Genomic DNA, 20194 nt, shown 5'->3' on the forward strand with positions numbered 1-20194 from the left:
ATGGTGGGAAACATCCATTATCTGGGGTGATATATACTATCAAATTGCTTATTATAATACAATTCCTAGAAGTATAGGTCATGGTATACGAAACTTTATTTATCTAATCTCAAATGAGAAACCAATGGACAAATTCTTATGTACCACTCTATCCTGAATGATATAACACCACAAGCCATGTGGATGTTTACAATCAAAACTGCTGACCAGAGCAGACCTCATAAACCCGATTAACCACGCCTCCTCTGCCAAATAGGCTTAATTGCTGTCCCGTAGGATATTTGGGGTCAGGCATCCCGGCCTTTAATGCTGTCCATTGGCCAATTAATATTAGTCCAATCATAACACTCAGATTCTACTCTTGAACTTAAGCAGAGTTTAAGGTCAAAATTGATTAAGCTGCTTTATTCGTGTCGCAAGCAAATTAATTCTACCTATGAAAACTGCTGAATTTTTTTATTATTTTTTTTGCAAACTGTACAAGTTAAGTCCTATCAGTGAACATTTATAATACACTTTTCATGTTTTTTACTTTCATAAACTTTGTTTTTTTTATACTTTTATTGTCTTACCTCCACTACATTGGCAGTAAATAACATTATTAGAGAAACAATTTTCATGAAATTGTGTTATCTTTAATTTGAAGTGATGTTTCTTATTATTGCTGTCATCAAACTTTCAATATGTCCATAAACATGTTTCCAATCTCTTTCAAGCAACAGTTAAATAAAAGAAGTCATTTATAATTGTATCATTTATTTGTAAATATTCAATAAAATTTTATGAAATATAGTGTATGTAGCAAACATCAATTTTATCCCCCTTAAACCACTTGAAAACAACAGTACCATTATTTCAGACAAAACATGGACAGTGGAAGTTGAATTATTCCACATAAGCAATCAATTTGGTAACAAAACACAAGTTACAGAATTAGAAAGAAAATATGAGTCATAAATCAATTTAAAATTGTGTATTTTACTTTTCTGTCATGTTGCAGATGAAACCTAGTTTTCTATAATTCTGCATGTAACTTAGTTTACTGTCATGTTGTAGATGTAACATAGTTTACTGCCATGTTGCAAAAGTAACTTAGTTTACTGCCATGTTGCAGATGTAACTAAGTTTTCTTTCATGTTTAAAATGAAATCTAGTTTTCTGTCATGTTGCAAATGAAACCTAGTTTTCTATCATGTTATAAATGTAACTTAGTTTTCCGTCATGTTGCAGGTGACCTTGATTTACATCCTTTTGCAGAGGTATTTTCTCATAGATTTTCATGATATATTTTAATACAAAAGGTAGCTATGGATTGATGGTCAGGGATATCATATATGTGGAAGACTATAAATAAACAATTTGAAAAAAGTTTTGATCATCAAAGAGATACATACTAGTGTACATGAAATATCACAGACAATGTGTTATATATAGATTTGCATAAATATAAAAAGCAACGCAGCATTAGTGGGGAGATAACCAAGGCATTACCAAATTGATTCTATGTTTGGTGTCATTGGGTGAGCAGGTTTTCAGAAAGAAAAAAAAACAACATTAATTTTACCCAAATCTAAATTTAGCAAAGAAATATAATTACTGAGTCAAGAAATATATCATATTAAAAGAGAAGTTCAATTTTCTAGATGTATGAATCTAAAAATATGTATGGTATTTTCTTTATAAATTTCAAAGGTGACATCTGTTATGAAGGGTTTTTGTTTTAAGCTAGTATTTCTTGTTTGTTTGTTCTGGTCGGTATCTCGTATAAGTTTTGAAATTGGAACCTGCTGCTAAACATGAAATCAATTTGGTATGGCATAACATTGATCAACAAAAACACTCTTGAAAAATATACAGGGAGCTTTCTTTACTAAAAATGCATTCATATCTGAAAATATAAGTGATCAATATCATATAAGAATGTTTAAGAAAAAAGTATATTCCCCCCCCCCCCCCCCCAAAAAATGCATGTTTTACTTCATGCAAGATTGATAACATTAATCAGCACCAGTTCCAGAGAATGAAGCTGACAATCAGCTGTTTTTTTCAGTCAAACAAAGGGAATAACTCTGAAATGATTACAGCCAGAGTTATTGGCCTTGCCATACATGTAAGCCGTGTCTCTTTGAACATGTATACAAAGTTTCATGTAAATATCTGCAAAAAGAGTTAATGACCTCCATGTATGGACAAGGTGAAAGATTTTGCACTACGACAATGCCATCAACATCTAGGCTTTCAAAACAACATAGACTTTTTCGTTGGAAACTAAAAATGAAACAATGAAATTAAAGCAATATTAAGTGTGGATTTACAAAGTGAAAGTGAATGTATTACTTATCAAAACATTAAAATGATCCATTGAACTTGTATATATATCATGATAAAAAAGATGTTGTTTTAACCAGTTCATAACGAAATGTTTATTTGAATACACATGACTTTTAAAAGTTTGTACTATTAAAACCCATGATTTATGTTTCTTCTTTTCAATTTTGGTAAAGTTTTGTTCAACAGACATGGAAAGGTTGTAAAAATTTAACCAACATCCAGTTTTCAAAAAATTACTTACATTTTAAAAAATACAAATTTCACCAGGAGCAACAGTCAATAATAAACAATAAATCAACATCAGTCCTATATTAAGAAATACTTTGCTTGGCCTCACACGATCCAAATCTTTGTATTTGAGTAGGTAGATAAAGAGGGGGTTTTCTTTGTTGTTTTTAACTACCTTAGCCCTTTATTCTGTAATAAAAAATGAAATAAATAAACAGGATATAACTTGGAAGGCTGAAAAGCTTTTGGGTCGCAGGTACCGTATTTTTGTGAGTCTGCCAGCTATAACCAAACAATGTATTTTTTAATTGTGACCAAAGACAAAGAATATTATTAAGAACACAATAGAATATAGGGATATAAAGACTTAAAACTGTACATATTTGACACACAAAAAAACTAAAAGAGGTATATATATATGAGAGAAAAATGTGATATTATTATGCACATATTTGTGTTAAAAGTCTGTGCACAAAAGTTTTTAGAAATTCTCCTTATTGACCAAGAAATGGCATATTTCCTGAGATTGGTTTAATGACAAATATTGCCATTTTCTGCAGTTTAAACAGCAGTTAAATCTATTAAATAAAATATATTATATTGCACTTTTCATCAAAAGAAATAAATAATCCTATAGAAGTTCCTCTACGATTGAAACAATTTTCACACTCTATTTTTCCAATGGGCAGCAAATTGTACTGTTATTCAATTTTTTAATGCAGTACCATAAAACTCTTACCACTTGATAAATTTGTTATCAATATTGAATAAATACAAGATATATTACAAAAATAACTACTTGAATTTTCAATACTACTTTGAAAAATATATAAAAATAAGTTCAGCGTTGAAATATTTTTGGAAAATGCAAAGTACGATTCTTGCTAGATCAGTAAGAAATACAAAATTTGGTTTTATATTTTAACAGCACTTTATATATGATCTTCATGAATTACATTTGGCTGTCTATTGTGGACATAAAAGGTTACCTTACAAACAAGATATGCACATGCAAATAATACAAGCAAACAAAAACATATGGTCGTAACAAGACCCATCATTAAGTTATACATATATATATACTATTCAATAAATGTCTATAAATGGTGCGTGTTTTATGAAACACGGGGGTTCTTACAGGTGATAATTGTTAATCCTGAACAAAGCTGATGTTCTGTTTGAGTATGAGGGATTCCTTTCTGAAATTGTTTTTAACTGTCATTTATATTCATTTCAGTACTTCCTACTAGTGTCTGATGCAAAAGCCCATGAAAAAAACAACCTTTACAACTGAACAATACTCGGAAGTTAAAAGCTCTCAATCCTGATTGAGTGGTCAACATTATATTTTGTCCAATGAGAAAGCAGAATACTTCAAGTTTGCCGATACATCTGTTTCAGCAAATCAGCTGTCAGCCGTTATTAATTTAAAAGCGCACAACATATGTTGATGCCAAACTTTATCGTTCAAATTTAAATGCATTCTTGTGTTCATCTCATTTGACATCAATGATCAAAAAAATAAAAATAAAATTTATTAGTAATGTTTTGGTGTGTTTTTTAAGTGGGGAATTTGTGGCCACACAGCTACTAATTAAAAAAAATACATTTATAAAGGCTAATATTTTTTCATCTGGTCCTAATCATATGCATTCGTTTGTTTTGATAAAAAAATAGAATACAAAAAATAATTGGAAGTCTATGCGTTATCATGTTAATGCATTATAATCCATTTAAAAAAAAAAAAAAAATTTGGCATCACCCTGTATTGTGCACCTTTTAAATCAGGTGAGTCAGAAGATATAAAACAGTGGCTGGCCCGCTTATAGGGTAGACCACTATGTTGCATCAAACCATTTATTTTTATCAGTACATACTAACAACCTTTAACCATCACTTACAAATTAATTCTGAACTTTAGAACCCCTTATAAAGTGACACCTAACATACAAGGTATGTACATGCATATTAAACAATACAAACAATAACATGTCGTAACCCTAGAGCATTAACTCAATAACTGCATATAAAAATTGAAGCAGATATTGAGTTCTTGCACTAAGGTGACGATGTGGTTGTAACAAGACTTATTATGTAGGGTTCCCTCAGGCATTCAAAAGTTGTCGCCATATTTTACAAGGTACCCAGTGGTGAGCATTAGGCACATTGGCGGGTACAGGGCTATGCGAGCAGGAACCCTGCATAAAGTTATGATATTCAATGGATCTCTATAAAATGATGTGTTTAACTTAACAAAGAGTGGTTTGATTATACAAGAGCGCATGAAGGCTGATTACCGTAAGATTTTTTTACCTCTTTGTTCAAAAATATAATTATTCTCTAGTAACCATGTATGACGGATCTTAAAAATGTTACATGGAAAAGTGCTATGATTTTTTTCAAACATAAATGGAACCCATTGACGCAATTCCGAATTACTTGACAAGGACCGTTGCATCACGATGCTCAAAGAAACAAGCAAGAGTGGACAGAAGTAACAGAACTGTGAATGATATCATTCATGAACTAAATAAAAAAAGTGGGGTATGGAAACAAGATGGTACCCATCAGATGCCAAAGCAATCAGACATCAGAATAATTGACAATTTCGGCCAGTTTACATTGAGTGACATTGCCGTTAAGACCGTCTCCCACATATTAACAACCTTATGACTAAACTTTGGCTGCATCAATCAGCTATATTCTGATCTACATTTTAAAGAAATTTCTGTGCTTTTCATTATTTTTTTTTTTAAATGAGATCGTTCCTAGGTACATGTAGCATTTGAACGCCCCTCGAAAATATGAAAAACATTTTTTAACATTGTTTTGCAGGGTAGGTGGGAAAGGCATTTTTTTTCAATTTTTACATTATTTATCGCTTGTCAATTATCGTCAATACAATGTATATTAAGTTTTGTTTTTTTTCAATTATAACACTTTTTATCGCATGTGGTTTTTGATTCTTGACTAAAATATTTGATCCGGAGTACAAAAATCTCATAGAACAAAATCCTTATACAACAGTAACCACGGCACAATTTGGTTCCAAAAATAGAGATGTGCGATCACAGTCTAGTTTGTATGGCATTGTGAAGATTGGAATGTCACGGGCACTGATTGTCTGCTACATCTAGTTGACGGATCCTGTATACAAAAAAATGGCATTATTATCTATTAAGTTGTCAGTACAAGAATTGACCAGAGTATGGAAAAGTGAACATGAAGTCAAACAAGGGGCATTTATCAAATATTATATCTTACATAAATGTGTCCGTTCATTGTATATATAAAGTCGATTGGTCCGTATATCGCTGTATTAAAAAAAAAATCAAGTTTTATGATGTCAGCGGTCCATATCATATTTTTGGCCGGTCCGGACCTAGCCAAAAATGTAATATGGACCGGTGACGTCACACTACTGGTAAGTGTGGCTTGCTATTTTCACAACGGCGAAAAATAGTCGCAAGTAAACATTATTAGCTTTGTTCAATAAGACACAAAGCGCTTAAAAAATATTGAATAGTAATATAAAATGTTCGGTATAATATAAGAAATATTTACACACCACTTCGGGCCATATGACATTATAAGGACTGGCCAGTCAGCCCCCGAAAGTGAATGGACCTCGACTAGCGTCTTGGTCCATATACACCTTCGGTGGCTGACTGGCAGGTCCTTGTAATGTCATATGACCCTCAGTGGTGTGTAATATTATTAAAGCAAGAGTTATGTGCGTAAACTCTCAACTAAGTATGCTCTTGTTCTAGTCCACATCCTCATCAGCTATATCACAGAACTTTATTGCAATCTAGAACAGGTAAACTCCAACATGGAAAGGAACTTATATAATTATTGAAGATGGTCTTCCTAACCATTCAGAAACATTCTATACACTATCTTTGTACATTGTGCATTGATTTCTTGTGTTTATTGAACTTAATAAATACCTTTAAACTAACTTCTTCGGCATCATGTGTATCAGTTTTAATTAAAAAGATTTTGACCCTTTTCAAGTTATGGCCAAAGTAAAAGATTGTGAATGCAGACAAAGACTATACAAAGCAACGACAATACCCCCAATTTGTTTTCTTCGAAAAATAGGACAAATCCAATATTAATTTGTAGAATTGAGTGTGTTAAGTTTAATTTCAAATTTTAATCGGTTGCGAGTATGTTCAGTATTGTTTTGTCTCTACTTTGTGCCTCTAGACCAGGTATTAAGTTTATGTTTAATATTGATATTGTTGACTTCTGGACTTGTCCCAGTCAATTCATTGTATTATTCTTATATAAACATATACTCATATATAACACAGGCTTTGATTTGCTTTATAAATTCTGCTATTTTTCTTTTCTTTTCGAAAAGATGTCTTTTGGTTCTGAAAACCAGAAAAAATCTTGACTCATGACGTTTAAAAATGCCCTCTTACTCCCTAATAAGATGAACCACAATTAATACAATTGTTTTAATTTACCGAAAAGGACAAATGAATATCGAATACAATAGTTTTATGAAAGATACCGTGTTTAATTTAAAAGAAAGGAGCAGAAAACATGGTATTTCTACCTTATTAGAGGATAGTTAAATACTTTAAATCTTTTAGGACCCACCAGTCATTTAATATTTGTGCGTTTCCAGCTATTAAATACATGGTCAAAATATTGTTATCAGTTATTAATATTTTCAATATATGCATTACTTAGTAAGAAGTTATTATTTAGTAAGATGCTAACGGTTTATCGCTCAAAATTTATGTTTATAATACATGTGTATGAATTGATTTTAATTATGAGGGTCACTTGAATATACAATGCAGAATAAATGATGCATGGGTTTATGTTAAACCATGCAAAATGATTATCCTTACCCAACAATCTCTGTCGCTCTTCTTCACGTTCGTCCGCACGTGAGTTGTGTCGATCTTGCTCCGTGAGCTGCTTGCCTTCCTTGTAGCGCCGTACAAGCGGCATAATGATGATGTCGTTGTACAGGGACATACCAATCACCAGGAACAAGAAACCCACTATCTGTACAGTGAGAGAATACAGGCAAACATTAGGCAATGGGAGGTTTTGTCCACCTTGTCAATATGATGTGGGAGGTTATGTCCACCTTGTCAATATGATGTGGGAGGTTTTGTCCACCTTGTCAATATGATGTGGGAGGTTATGTCCACCTTGTCAATATGATGTGGGAGGTTTTGTCCACCTTGTCAATATGATGTGGGAGGTTTTGTCCACCTTGTCAATATGATGTGGGAGGTTATGTCCACCTTGTCAATATGATGTGGGAGGTTATGTCCACCTTGTCAATATGATGTGGGAGGTTATGTCCACCTTGTCAATATGATGTGGGAGGTTTTGTCCACCTTGTCAATATGATGTGGGAGGTTATGTCCACCTTGTCAATATGATGTGGGAGGTTTTGTCCACCTTGTCAATATGATGTGGGAGGTTATGTCCACCTTGTCAATATGATGTGGGAGGTGTTGTCCACCTTGTCAATATGATGTGGGAGGTGTTTTCCACCTTGTCAATATGATGTGGGAGGTGTTGTCCTTCATTCCATAAGACTGTGATTAAATTGAAGGTACTTCACAGAAGAATATACTAGCACCCCGTGTCTTAATTTATGGCCTATTAGATATTTAATGCCCAGTGTTTTTTGTTTTTACAGAGTGGTCTCTTCCTTTACCAGCATTCAAATCTTGCTTACATTTAGACACATACACAATATGAGTCTAAATATTATTGATAAGATAAAGATTATCTGTACAAATGACTTTGCTGTCATATTCATTTTTTTTTCTATTAAAGCTGTACTCTCACAGATTTACCGTTTTTCCAACTTTTTTATTTTTTATCTTGGAACGAGCCAATTTTAGCGAAAATCCATGGAAACAAATTATATAAGACTGCTGACAAAAAATTAGATCGCAGAATTTTATATTTAAGTTCAAAAATTGATGTTTCATGCGGTTTAAGCCATAAAACATTAATTTTTGAATGGAAATATGAAAATCTGCGATCTGATATTTTTTCAACAATCTTATATCATTGGTTTGCAGATATTTATGCAAAAATTTGCTCTTTCCAAGACAAACAAGCCTTTCATGAGTTATCGTCCGGAAACCGTTTTTCTATTTTTAGTTAACAGTGACCTTGACCTTGGCCCCACCAGCCCCAACCGACAGACCGACCGACCGACGGACCGACCGACCGACAAGCTCACTCCTATATACCCCCTCAAACTTCTTTTGTGGGGGTATAAAAATAAAAAAAAGTTGTAAAAAAGTTGTAAAACTGGTTAATCTGTGAGAGTGCAGCTTTAAATTGACAAAAAATGGAAAAAAAATTCATTTTTTACCTTCTTAACCTACTTTTTTGTACTTTGTAATTTGTTTGGTGAAATAGAACGCAAAGTTTATATATTGGCTTTATTTAAAGCAAATTATTATAGATTAAGTCTTTGTGAATCTATCCCTAAAAAATTAACCACTATTCAAAACTAATTTCACATTCAAACTTAATTATGAACAAACACTTTCAAGGTGGCAGTTTATATAATTATCTTAACAATCGCTGTAAAATAAATGAACTTTAAACTAAACAATTTTTTCCAACCTGTAGCCACTGAAAGTCCTGCCATTTGACTGCCAGGGAAAACATCCAGATGACGAGAGTTCTCACGCTGTCCAGCACCATTCTTGTTGTTGCGCTCAGCTCCTTTGTTACGCTGATACCCGCAAAGTTGAAAAATGCAATGCTCACAATGTTACCTGCATGAAGAAAAAAAATCTATTAGTAGAGAGATTTCAAAACACTGCCAGTATGTATAGAAATCCATAGTAGACGTTCGCAGTTGGCCAACTTTTTTCGTGATAAAAACAAATTCCACATACATATAATGCACTTGTGATGTCCCATAATAGGAATGTGGTCAAGTGTCTGCCTGTGAATAGCACTGACATCTAAACATTTACAGGATAGTGTTTTGTGCAAGGGACAGTCAGTCTTCCAAGAGGATAGTGTTTTGTGCAAGGGACAGTCAGTCTCCCAAGAGGATAGTGTTTTGTGCAAGGGACAGTCAGTCTCCCAACAGGATAGTGTTTTGTGCAAGGGACAGTCAGTCTCCCAACAGGAGAGTGTTTTGTGCAAGGGACAGTCAGTCTCCCAAGAGGAGAGTGTTTTGTGCAAGGGACAGTCAGTCTTCCAAGAGGAGAGTGTTTTGTGCAAGGGACAGTCAGTCTCCCAAGAGGAGAGTGTTTTGTGCAAGGGACAGTCAGTCACCCAAGAGGAGAGTGTTTTGTGCAAGGAACAGTCAGTCTCCCAAGACGAGAGTGTTCTGTGCAAGGGACAGTCAGTCTTCCAAGAGGATAGTGTTTTGTGCAAGGGACAGTCAGTCTTCAAAGAGGATAGTGTTCTGTGGAAGGGACAGTCAGTCTTCCAAGAGGATAGTGTTTTGTGCAAGGGACAGTCAGTCTCCCCAGAGAACAGTGTTTTGTGCAAGGGACAGTCAGTCTTCCAAGAGGATAGTGTTTTGTGAAAGGGACAGTCAGTCTCCCATGAGGATAGTGTTTTGTGCAAGGGACAGTCAGTCTCCCAAGAGGATAGTGTTTTGTGCAAGGGACATGCAGTCTCCCAAGAGGATAGTGTTTTGTGCAAGGGACAGTCAGTCTGCCTGTGAATAGCATTGACATCTAAACATTTACAGGATAGTGTTTTGTGCAAGGGACAGTCAGTCTTCCAAGAGGATAGTGTTTTGTGCAAGGGACAGTCAGTCTCCCCAGTCTTCCAAGAGGATAGTGTTTTGTGCAAGGGACAGTCAGTCTCCCAAGAGAAGAGTGTTTTGTGCAAGGGACAGTCAGTCTCCCAAGAGAAGAGTGTTCTGTGCAAGGGACAGTCAGTCTCCCAAGAGAATAGTGTTTTGTGCAAGGGACAGTCAGTCTCCCAACAGGATAGTGTTTTGTGCAAGGGACAGTCAGTCTCCCAACAGGAGAGTGTTTTGTGCAAGGGACAGTCAGTCTCCCAAGAGGAGAGTGTTTTGTGCAAGGGACAGTCAGTCTTCCAAGAGGAGAGTGTTTTGTGCAAGGGACAGTCAGTCTCCCAAGAGGAGAGTGTTTTGTGCAAGGGACAGTCAGTCACTCAAGAGAAGAGTGTTCTGTGCAAGGGACAGTCAGTCTTCCAAGAGGATAGTGTTTTGTGCAAGGGACAGTCAGTCTTCTAAGAGGATAGTGTTCTGTGCAAGGGACAGTCAGTCTTCCAAGAGGATAGTGTTTTGTGCAAGGGACAGTCAGTCTCCCAAGAGAACAGCGTTTTGTGCAAGGGACAGTCAGTCTTCCAAGAGGATAGTGTTTTGTGCAAGGGAAGTCAATCTCCCATGAGGATAGTGTTTTGTGCAAGGGACAGTCAGTCTCGCAAGAGGATAGTGTTTTGTGCAAGGGACAGTCAGTCTCCCATGAGGATAGTGCTTTGTGCAAGGGACAGTCAGTCTCCCAAGAGGATAGTGTTTTGTGCAAGGGACAGTCAGTCTCCCAAGAGGATAGTGTTTTGTGCAAGGGACAGTCAGTCTCCCAAGAGGATAGTGTTTTGTGCAAGGGACAGTCAGTCTCCCAAGAGGATAGTGTTTTGTGCAAGGGACAGTCAGTCTCCCAATTAAAGGCACACAATATAAGTTGATGCAATTTTATTTTTTTAATTCTAATGCATAATTAAGTTCAACTCATTGACCTTTAATGTTCAAAACAAAGCAAAAGCATAGATTTGTGTACAGTCACAAAAAAAGCCTTTATGAATGGGGTTTTCAATTAATACCTACACAAATTCCCCAGATCAAAACAGTGGCAAAATAATGTCATTTTTTATATCTGTACAATTATCATATGCTTTTTTTTTTCTTTGATTATAAGAGTCAAATGAGTTAATGAAAACATAATAATGCATCTATCAAGGGTAACCTGTATGTGTATATTGTGCCCTTTAAAGCTGCACTCTCACAGATTGAACGTTTTGACAACTTTTTTTTTGTCTTGTAACGAGCTAATTTTTGCGAAAATACATGGAAACAAATTATATAAGACTGCTGACAAAAAATTAAATCGCAGAATTTTATATTTAAGTTCAAAAATTGATGTTTTATGCATTTTTCTTAAACCGTTATTAACGGTTTAAGCCATAATACATTAATTTTCGAACGGAAATATGAAAATCTGCTATCTGATCTTTTGTCAGCAATCTTTTATCATTGGTTTGCAGATATTTACGCAAATATTTGCTCTTTCCAAGACAAAAAATAAAAAAAGTTGTAAAAACGGTATATCTGTGAGTGTGCAGCTTTAGGAGCCATACCTGCAGTGGCAATGATAATGATGTGATTATTCTTCATCTGTTCAAACGCGTCAGGGACGTTCTCCAGTCGGTGTCCTGCTGTGTTGCTGAAGTTGCCCGCGTGGATGTAGTAGAAAGGTATCAACAGCAAGCCCAGGCTTAGAGCTCCCCAAAAGCCTGGAAAAGAGAGATAGGATCATACATTTGTTGTCATTTAATACAGTAGGGTTATTTGTATTGCATTTTGATACATTGACAGGACCCACTTTAATGGTATAAAGTAAATTCAGGCGAAAAATTTATTGAAATATAAACATATCTCAAAGAAATCTTCAAATCAACCAAACAATCACAATTTTTTTTCTTCTTATTTATAATTCTTTTTTAGTATTAAGCCAGAAAGTGAGAAAGGCCTGGTGGGCCCAAAAAAGGATAGGCTTTTGCCTTAAAAAGGACTTTTGCAGATCAATTTGCGGTGTATAATTGCTACATGTGTCTATTTACCTTTTATATGCACATTTTTGGGCCAAGTGTTTAAGCTTTATATTGTATGGTTCATGTTCATTTTGTTTTCTGGTTAACAGAACTTTTATTTTTTGTCAAATGTCGCTCTGATATGTAATATATATATATATTTATATATATATATATAAGAAAAAAATATTCATAGGATTTTTTGGTGGAATTTATGATATTAAGTGAAACAGTCCGGACTTACCAACTAACATAGTTATTCTTTTATTCCATACCGCATAAGTATTTTGCAAATTGAAATAACAATAATATTTAGTAAAACCTTTAAATACAACAGTAAAAGACCTTTTATAATATTGCGGAGGTAGATATGAGCATGCACACTTAAGCCTCTGGCACGCTCCATAGCCGATAAATCGGCAAGCCTCATTACCTTGCAATACAGGTGCACTCCGTTCGGATATTATTAGTAAGTAATAAGGAAATTTTGTCCATGTTCCCATATTTATAGCTCAAATCATTCAAAATTTGAGGCAGAAATGTGACAGGTATGAAATAACACCACATACCTTCCCAGCCAACAGCAGCAAGTGGATGCACATTGTATCTTGTGACAAATCTCTCCTCGTATACCATCTGAACGGCAGCGATAATCTGGGCCATTATGATCAACAAGTCACCTTGAATATATGAGATTATTGGAATATTGGAGACTGTAATTTCACATCAAATTACTCATCTTGACATATTTTCAATTAAAATGACGCGAATGGGAACTTAGCTCCACCCGGTGTTTGTTGATAGGTTACAGTGAGATAAAAAAAGAGCGCAGTTGAACAAACACAAATTATGGTCTGTCTCTATCCGACAAGCAACCTTGGCATATCATAACTATAATTCAATCCAGAGTTATGGGCCTTTCTAATTGTTATGTGTGCATTGTCTTTTACAAAATGTTTAATAAGTTTCTTATGAACATCAAATGGTTTTAGAAACAAGAGGCCCAAAAGGGCCTATGCTCTACTGGCATGGCTCTTGTGGTCATTTTCAATCCAGAGCATGTACGTTTGAGTAATAGGCAACAAATATATAGTTCACTTTTAGTGTTTGGGTTAGCTGAAAACGCTGCACGTTCAACATCTGAAGTGTTGTAAGCAGATTAGTTGCATGAACTATTTTAATATGTGCCAAGTAAAGGTAATCTGAGGGTAAAAAATATTTGCTTTCAAAACTGTACTCATCGTCAAAATTTCATTTCTGTAGCTTTAAAAATAAAAAGTCGGTCAGAGGTCAAAGTCAAGGACATCCGAGGACAACATTAATGCTTGTTTGCAAAACTGTTCACATGGTCAAAATTTCATTACTGTAGCTTTAAAAATTAATAAGTAAGTAAAAAGGGGTGGGGCCAGCTTTTGCCCAAGGGGCATTATTTCAAATGTTTTCAATTGCATCATATGATGCTCCACCACAAATATCAAAGGTATGGGTCTTGTGGTTTGAAACAAAAAGATTTTGAAAATATTTCTTAAAGTCTCTAGGAAAATTGTGACACCCAGGGCAGTGCCAGTTTTGACCCAAGGGACATAATTTGAACAACCATGGTAGTGGACCACTAAATAAAGCCTTGTTAATATTTCCCAATTTAAGGGGTGGGAGTCCATCCCTTACAAAGAAAAGAGAACTCTTCCCTGGGCCTCCGCCAACGTCGCCGAGGTCGTTTGCATTTGCCGCACTGGTCCCTTGCGGGACAATCTCGGTGGGGGTGGGGGGCAGTAATGACCCCAGGGGCTTAATTTGAACAAACCTTCACAAGCAATTGTGACTTTACATGTAAACTTGGCTAAAAATAGACTTCGCTCATGCAGACTTGGCTTAAAATAGACTTAGCTTAAAATAGCATTTTTTATACTTTCAAGACCCATAATCCAGGCATACATGGGCAGATCTGGCTGGATTTCAAAAGGAACCAAGTTCTAATGGATATCTAAATACTGTACAAGTTTCATCGAGATACAATCAAAACTGAAGACTGTATCATGTTCACAAGCAATTGTTTACAGACGAACTGATTTTTTAATACTTTCAAGGCCCATAATCTAGGCATGCATGGGCAGATCTGGCTGGTTTTCGAAAGGAACCGAGCTCTAATGGATATCCAGATACTGTACAAGTTTTATCGAGATACAATCAAAACTGAAGACTGTATCGTGTTCATAAGCAATTGTTTACAGACCCACGAACGCACGGATGCACATACTACGTACACATTAACATCGCATAAGCTCTTCTGGCCTTTGGCCAGTTGAGCTAAAAAAACAATAAGAAAGTTTTTCAACAATGATGCTTACTACTACGATACCAATGCAAAGATGAGACCGATTTCAAAAGTGGACAAACCAAAAATGCATCAAATCAGTGATTTTTTTGTGTTTAATTTACTGCCTTCTAAAGGCTGTTTTCCCTTGCGAAAAAGTGTTCGTTTTTCCCAAAATTTTATGATATTTTCCCAATGAATTAAATACAGATTTTGTAAAATACAAACAAAATCTTGAAAAGACTAGCTCTTTATGACATAATGTATGCATAAAAAGTAACAAAATGTATATTTGCTATTTAAGCATGACATATATTTTTCCATAAGTCCAAAAACAAATCCCAATTTGTAAGAACCAGGCAGTGAAAATAAATCCCCCAAAAATCGCTGCAAATGCATCACCTTACCAGCAATGACTCCATTAGTGTTTGTATTTTGCTGCTGCTCGCTGGATGACTTGAAGAGAATATCTGACAGTCCAACCAACACCAGTCCTACCATGACTGTAAACATTCCAATCCACATGTGTCGCTTGATAATACGACCAAGGAACGCCACGGACAGCAATGCGGTGAAGATGATCACAGATCCTTGTAAAAAGAGATGAGATAAGGAGTGAGAGTGGTCTAGTGGTACAGGTACCGCCTCCCAACCAACAGGTTAAGGACACAGTACTGGTTTCTGCCCAGGTAATTGATTCGAGAGTGATTCTATAACCTCAGCTTTCATCACAATCAAGCTAATATTAACTAGTATAAACTTAGGTATCAGACTCCTGTGAAAAACTGACTGATCCACTACTACATGTACATTAAGTAATCTCTATTCTACACTTTTTAAGATAATTTCGTTTAAAATGAATAATGCAAAACCAAGATGGCTGCGGTGAATTTTTAATAGTGTTATGTAAAACATGTGTGCCTCTTAACTTTCCCATTATGGAAAAATAATGACTAGAGCGCACCAGCTCCAATCCCACATGAAAAAGTCACATTAGGAGCTAAAAAACCGCAATATTTGGTACTATATATACTAACATGTGTATAAAGCAGTGTTATTAATGCCATAACAGTATTATGAGGCTTCTTTCTTTGAATTTTTTTGGCGGAAATTTCACATTTTACAGTGAAGTATTTACTACAGTTTACTGCTTATACAATCAAAAACAGTAAATACAGAACTATCACAATTGTACGGCTCACACCAGAACCTACCTCGCAGCATCTGAAAGCTGGATGCGAATGTCAGGTTTAGTCCAATATACATGATTGAGGTCCCGCACATGTCACACAGCGCAGCCGGTAGGAAGACGAAAGGATTGAACTTCCGAGGAGGGTTCTCATCCAACACAGGGTGCTCCTGGAAGGGAAGGAAATTACTTTGGGCTTTTATTTCAAAATAAGATTTGAGATTTTTTTTATGTCTCACAAAACTGATTTATTTCAATATTCCTAGCACCTTATGTTTGGCTGTCAAAAAGTTTCTTTTTCTCTGTTAACTGATGTTTATAAAGCATATGAAAATAGGGATGATAATTCTATGTAAAAAAAATATCTTTAAAACCAAAAGATTTGCCAGTATGAAAACATGTTTTTATTTAGCCAAGACTAGCTTTAGTGGTAACATACTGTGATTGGCGTCGATAACTTACTTAGCAATCAATGTTCATACAGATCTAATTTTCTAATCACATAGTTCTTCGTCACAATCTAAGTTGTCTGTAAATGCTTTTTATGATCAGTAAACATTAATAAGGTTGTGTCCAAACCTGTTGCCGACTTCTACTAATGCAGCGCGAGATAAGATACACAATCAAACAGGAGAACTCTCCAATGAACATCCCCACAGCCTGAAACACACATAAACAGATAATTACAACAGAAGGCGTACCAACACAAAGTCGTCCAATATATATGTAATGTAGTCGAAACCCATTGGTTTTATATCCTAGGGACCGACCAAAATACTTCGAGCCTTGTAAATATCGAGCTAAGCAAGAATGCTTACATAGAGCAATGAGGAAATCGAGCCAAGCGATATCGAGCTAAACCGTTTTAGCTGTATTGTAAATCATCACTGAAGATAAGGCGTAAATTATTTTTGTTTGTTTCCCAAATGAAATTAAAAAAGCTGTGATTATAGGCCACCTAATAAATCATTTTTTTCTGTAACCCCAACACCACTTAGACAAGCTTAAAACAGACTGTCAAGGTCAAATGGTCAATCAAAAATCGTGTAAATACACTAGAAAAAAAATATTACTGTACCTGCAAAAATGGATGATCAAATTTCTTATAATCTTTATCTAAATTTAGTGCCTTCTGATTGTCTGCCCATCTGAAATGCAACAATTGATTTACATGATCATGTTACAAATGGGTTATCAAAATTATACAGTTATACAATGTTACTTCTAAGCTTTTTTACTATGGCATCACGCTATACTGCCCTTTAGAATGTCAGCAATGCTCCGGGCTGAAGAATTTGTTTGAAAAACTTATTGTTGGTAAAGATCATTTCCCCAAACTGCTGAATAAAGAAATGGTTTGATAAAAGACACATTTAAAAACAGTTTCAGTTAATTTTTGAATTAGTTCTGGCGTATTATTTTTACTGATTATATTTTTTTTTACATTAGACCAAAAAACTTGACTATGATGGCACTCCCAGAACAAGTGCTTTATTGTCTTGATATTCATGTTACAAATATCACAAAGGGTGCATTGGACTATCCCATAATTGAAAAAGCATGTTCATTGGCATTAATCTATTGATATACTTATATTAAAAAAAACTCTTAGTGTTGTGTCTTTAGTACATCTCATGGGATTTAAATATATCAATTTTCAGTCGAGGTCTTCAAATATATTATTTCATTTATTTTGAGGTTTATTTATCACTCCTTTAATGTTTTGAATAAAGAAGCGATCATTTTTTGGTTTATGTCATCTAATTTATTTTCTAGTTGTGTGTATGAAGCACATGCGTATGTTTCTTCTTTGCTTATGATTTTTGTTTTTTTCTTGGTTTGTTTGTCTTTCTTTTTTGCACTACTGTACCTGCATTTTCATTGCTTTTGACCAAAATATCAACTAATTTTTTCCGCCATTTCAACCTCGGATAATTCCCTTCCTGTGGATGATCTTATTTGTTTTTGTCAGTTTTCTTAGTTGAGTGCATTGTGTAAGTTTTCAATAATCTGCTTCATTATTTGTGAGTAAATGTATTAACTCCTGAAGAATTATGCGTAAAGCTATGAACAATAATATTGCCTTTTACAATGAAAAGTTATCATGTCAATAACTGGTGTGATGTCACTAATCGGCAGACAATTTATTTAATGTTATCAGCGTGTTCAGTAGACAGAAACGAAAAATCATTGAATGAATTCTCATTGGACCATTAAATTCTTTTTTTAAACAGTCCACAGTTACATTGCAATTTACATGCTGTGAGAGGAGCCTGTTAAAACAGGGAAAAAATAAACAAATACATACTTGGTTGAAAGGGTGTTGATGGATCCTGTGACAACCATGACCACACCCAGAATAACTTGATACGATGTCCATGCCATTGGAAAGCTTCAATCCTTCTGTTGGAAACCTGAAAATACAAAATATTGCCTTAAAAACCTATGAAAAATGTATATCCAAATTAATTGCAAATTAGTGAGCTAATATAAGTCCACACTTTAGGGTCTTTTTTTTCTGTAAAACCTGATACCATAGGGTTTTCAGTACTGTGAATTTATCTAGGAGGTTTTATTTGACCAGAGTGGACCTTTGCAGACTCAAGTTGATAGCCATGTGAAATAAAAATCGGCAAAAGTCCATGAGAATCAAATACAACTTTCTAGATCAAAAAGTGAAACTGATAGTTTTTTCCAAGTGGGGGCTATTTGACCAAAAGTTTGGGGGCTATTTGACCAGGTTCCATTGATAATTGTGGGAACCCAGATATCTCCCCAGCTGACCTCACATGCAGACATACAACAGTTAATATATAAATATACTGTATACATAAAGTCCATGAAAGTGCCAATTTTAAATCCAAAACTAAACTGTTTACAAATAGAAATGTGATTTTAAAGAAGATTGGATTTTGAATCAGTGACATTATTGAATGACTGATGACATGATCAGTTTACTGACTAATAATCAGTTAAATTAGCACTTGTTGGACAACAGTCATATCATTTTGTAATCGTTAGTTTTTATTTGTTTAATTTCTGGACAATTAAGTTAAACAAAACAAAAATGCTATTTTTTTTACTGTCACTAAGAAATTCTTAGCAAGTTGCCAGCTAGTATGTGGGGTGGGGCACAGGGGCAGGTTGCGTTGTTTTGACACACCACGCCCCCGTCCGTTTTTAATTTTTTTTTTTTTTTATCAAATTTTAGTAAGAATATGATGTGGTAACTGTAACTTGTGAAAATTGGCAAAAAAAAATAAAAAATATTTTTTTTTGCCAATTTTCAGGCGTGGTGTGTCAAAACAACGCAACCTGCCCCTGTGGGGTGGGGGGTGTGTGACATTAAATAAAAATTAAAACACATGATTTACCTTTCCAATAAAACAAAACTTGACTGACACAGACAACAATTATGCCAAGTGGAACAACTCGACCCTATCGTAATAACTCAGCCACCTCCGACAAGCTTTGAGATAGACCTCGTAAATACATTTGTAACAACTCAGCCATGGCCGAAGAGTTCCGATTTATGTCAAACTGTGAAATGCAGCCACGTGTATATATCTTTATGTTTTGACAGAATGAAATGAAGAAAAACCCATCAAACTCATAATTACTCGTTGGATATATTATAATTGTTTTTGTGTACAGAACTAATATAAAATAACATTAAATTTAATATTTCTTGTTTTTATGATATTTTATAGACGCAATATGCTTTAGCCCGGAAACCCTATTTGAATAACTAGCCACTTTAGGTACAAAAAAAATTGTACCTGAAGGATTTGCCATATCAAAAATCGTAAAAAAAAACTGTCAACGTACACTTATCTGGACCAGATGCCAGCTAGTGTGAAAGCATCTAAATAACTCACCTTACAAAACCTATAAAAATCCCAAACACTAATTTTATAAACAATCCTTAAACACTGTCAAATGACTGTAGATTTGAACCAATTATACTCCCAGCTGTAGATAAATAAAATAAATATGTGTTAACAGATAATAAATTGGCTTCTATATTTAATAAGCGTCTCATGATCAAGACGAAATCGACTGCTTATTTATTTCTTAAACTAAGTTTTACAACAGAATTCCCCACTTTATCTATATATTTCTGAACAGAAAATGATAAATAAAACATGCCTGATGATTTTGTATCCTTTGTCAGTCGGCTTAGTCTTTACAAAAGAAATATCTGTAAAATTAAGGTAGTTTTCTTCCGCTCTCTACTTTCACTCTGACAGACGCTGTTTTTATCCCATGACTGTTACAACCAATCGGAATTATGTTAGATTGCTAGCTCTAAATCCAATCTTTTCGTC

The 20194-nt window shown here is 34.8% G+C and overlaps 1 protein-coding gene across 2 annotated transcripts; it reads right to left on the minus strand.

Annotated features, from left to right (window-relative positions):
- Positions 1 to 739: 739 nt before the first annotated feature.
- LOC128202757 (solute carrier family 35 member F6-like) lies at positions 740 to 20132 on the minus strand. Of its 2 annotated transcripts, none has more exons than XM_052903881.1 (11): positions 20016 to 20132; positions 18175 to 18280; positions 16945 to 17014; positions 16446 to 16526; positions 15892 to 16036; positions 15085 to 15267; positions 12933 to 13043; positions 11911 to 12066; positions 9187 to 9341; positions 7431 to 7590; positions 740 to 5706 (listed from the first exon to the last, which is right to left on the minus strand). In XM_052903881.1, exons 2-11 carry the CDS (start codon positions 18249 to 18251, stop codon positions 5693 to 5695), a joined length of 1152 nt encoding a protein of 383 aa, XP_052759841.1. In that variant the 5' UTR covers positions 18252 to 18280; positions 20016 to 20132; the 3' UTR covers positions 740 to 5692. The 2 variants fall into 2 exon arrangements, with proteins under 2 accessions (XP_052759841.1, XP_052759842.1); XM_052903882.1 differs by lacking the exon at positions 20016 to 20132 and adding an exon at positions 19745 to 19859.
- Positions 20133 to 20194: the final 62 nt, after the last annotated feature.

The sequence above is a fragment of the Mya arenaria genome, chromosome 9 (genome assembly GCF_026914265.1).
Source record: "Mya arenaria isolate MELC-2E11 chromosome 9, ASM2691426v1".
NCBI classification, from domain to species: Eukaryota; Metazoa; Mollusca; class Bivalvia; order Myida; family Myidae; genus Mya; species Mya arenaria.

Excerpts from the sequence above, each read along its gene's own strand:
- LOC128202757 (XM_052903881.1), bottom strand. The coding sequence starts at position 18,251 with ATGGCATGGACATCGTATCAAGTTATTCTGGGTGTGGTCATGGTTGTC. Across the intron at positions 13,044-15,084 it reads CACTAATGGAGTCATTGCTG|GTGACTTGTTGATCATAATG; the intron begins GTAAGGTGATGC and ends CATATATTCAAG. Across the intron at positions 9,342-11,910 it reads CATTATCATTGCCACTGCAG|GTAACATTGTGAGCATTGCA; the intron begins GTATGGCTCCTA and ends TTCTTCATGCAG.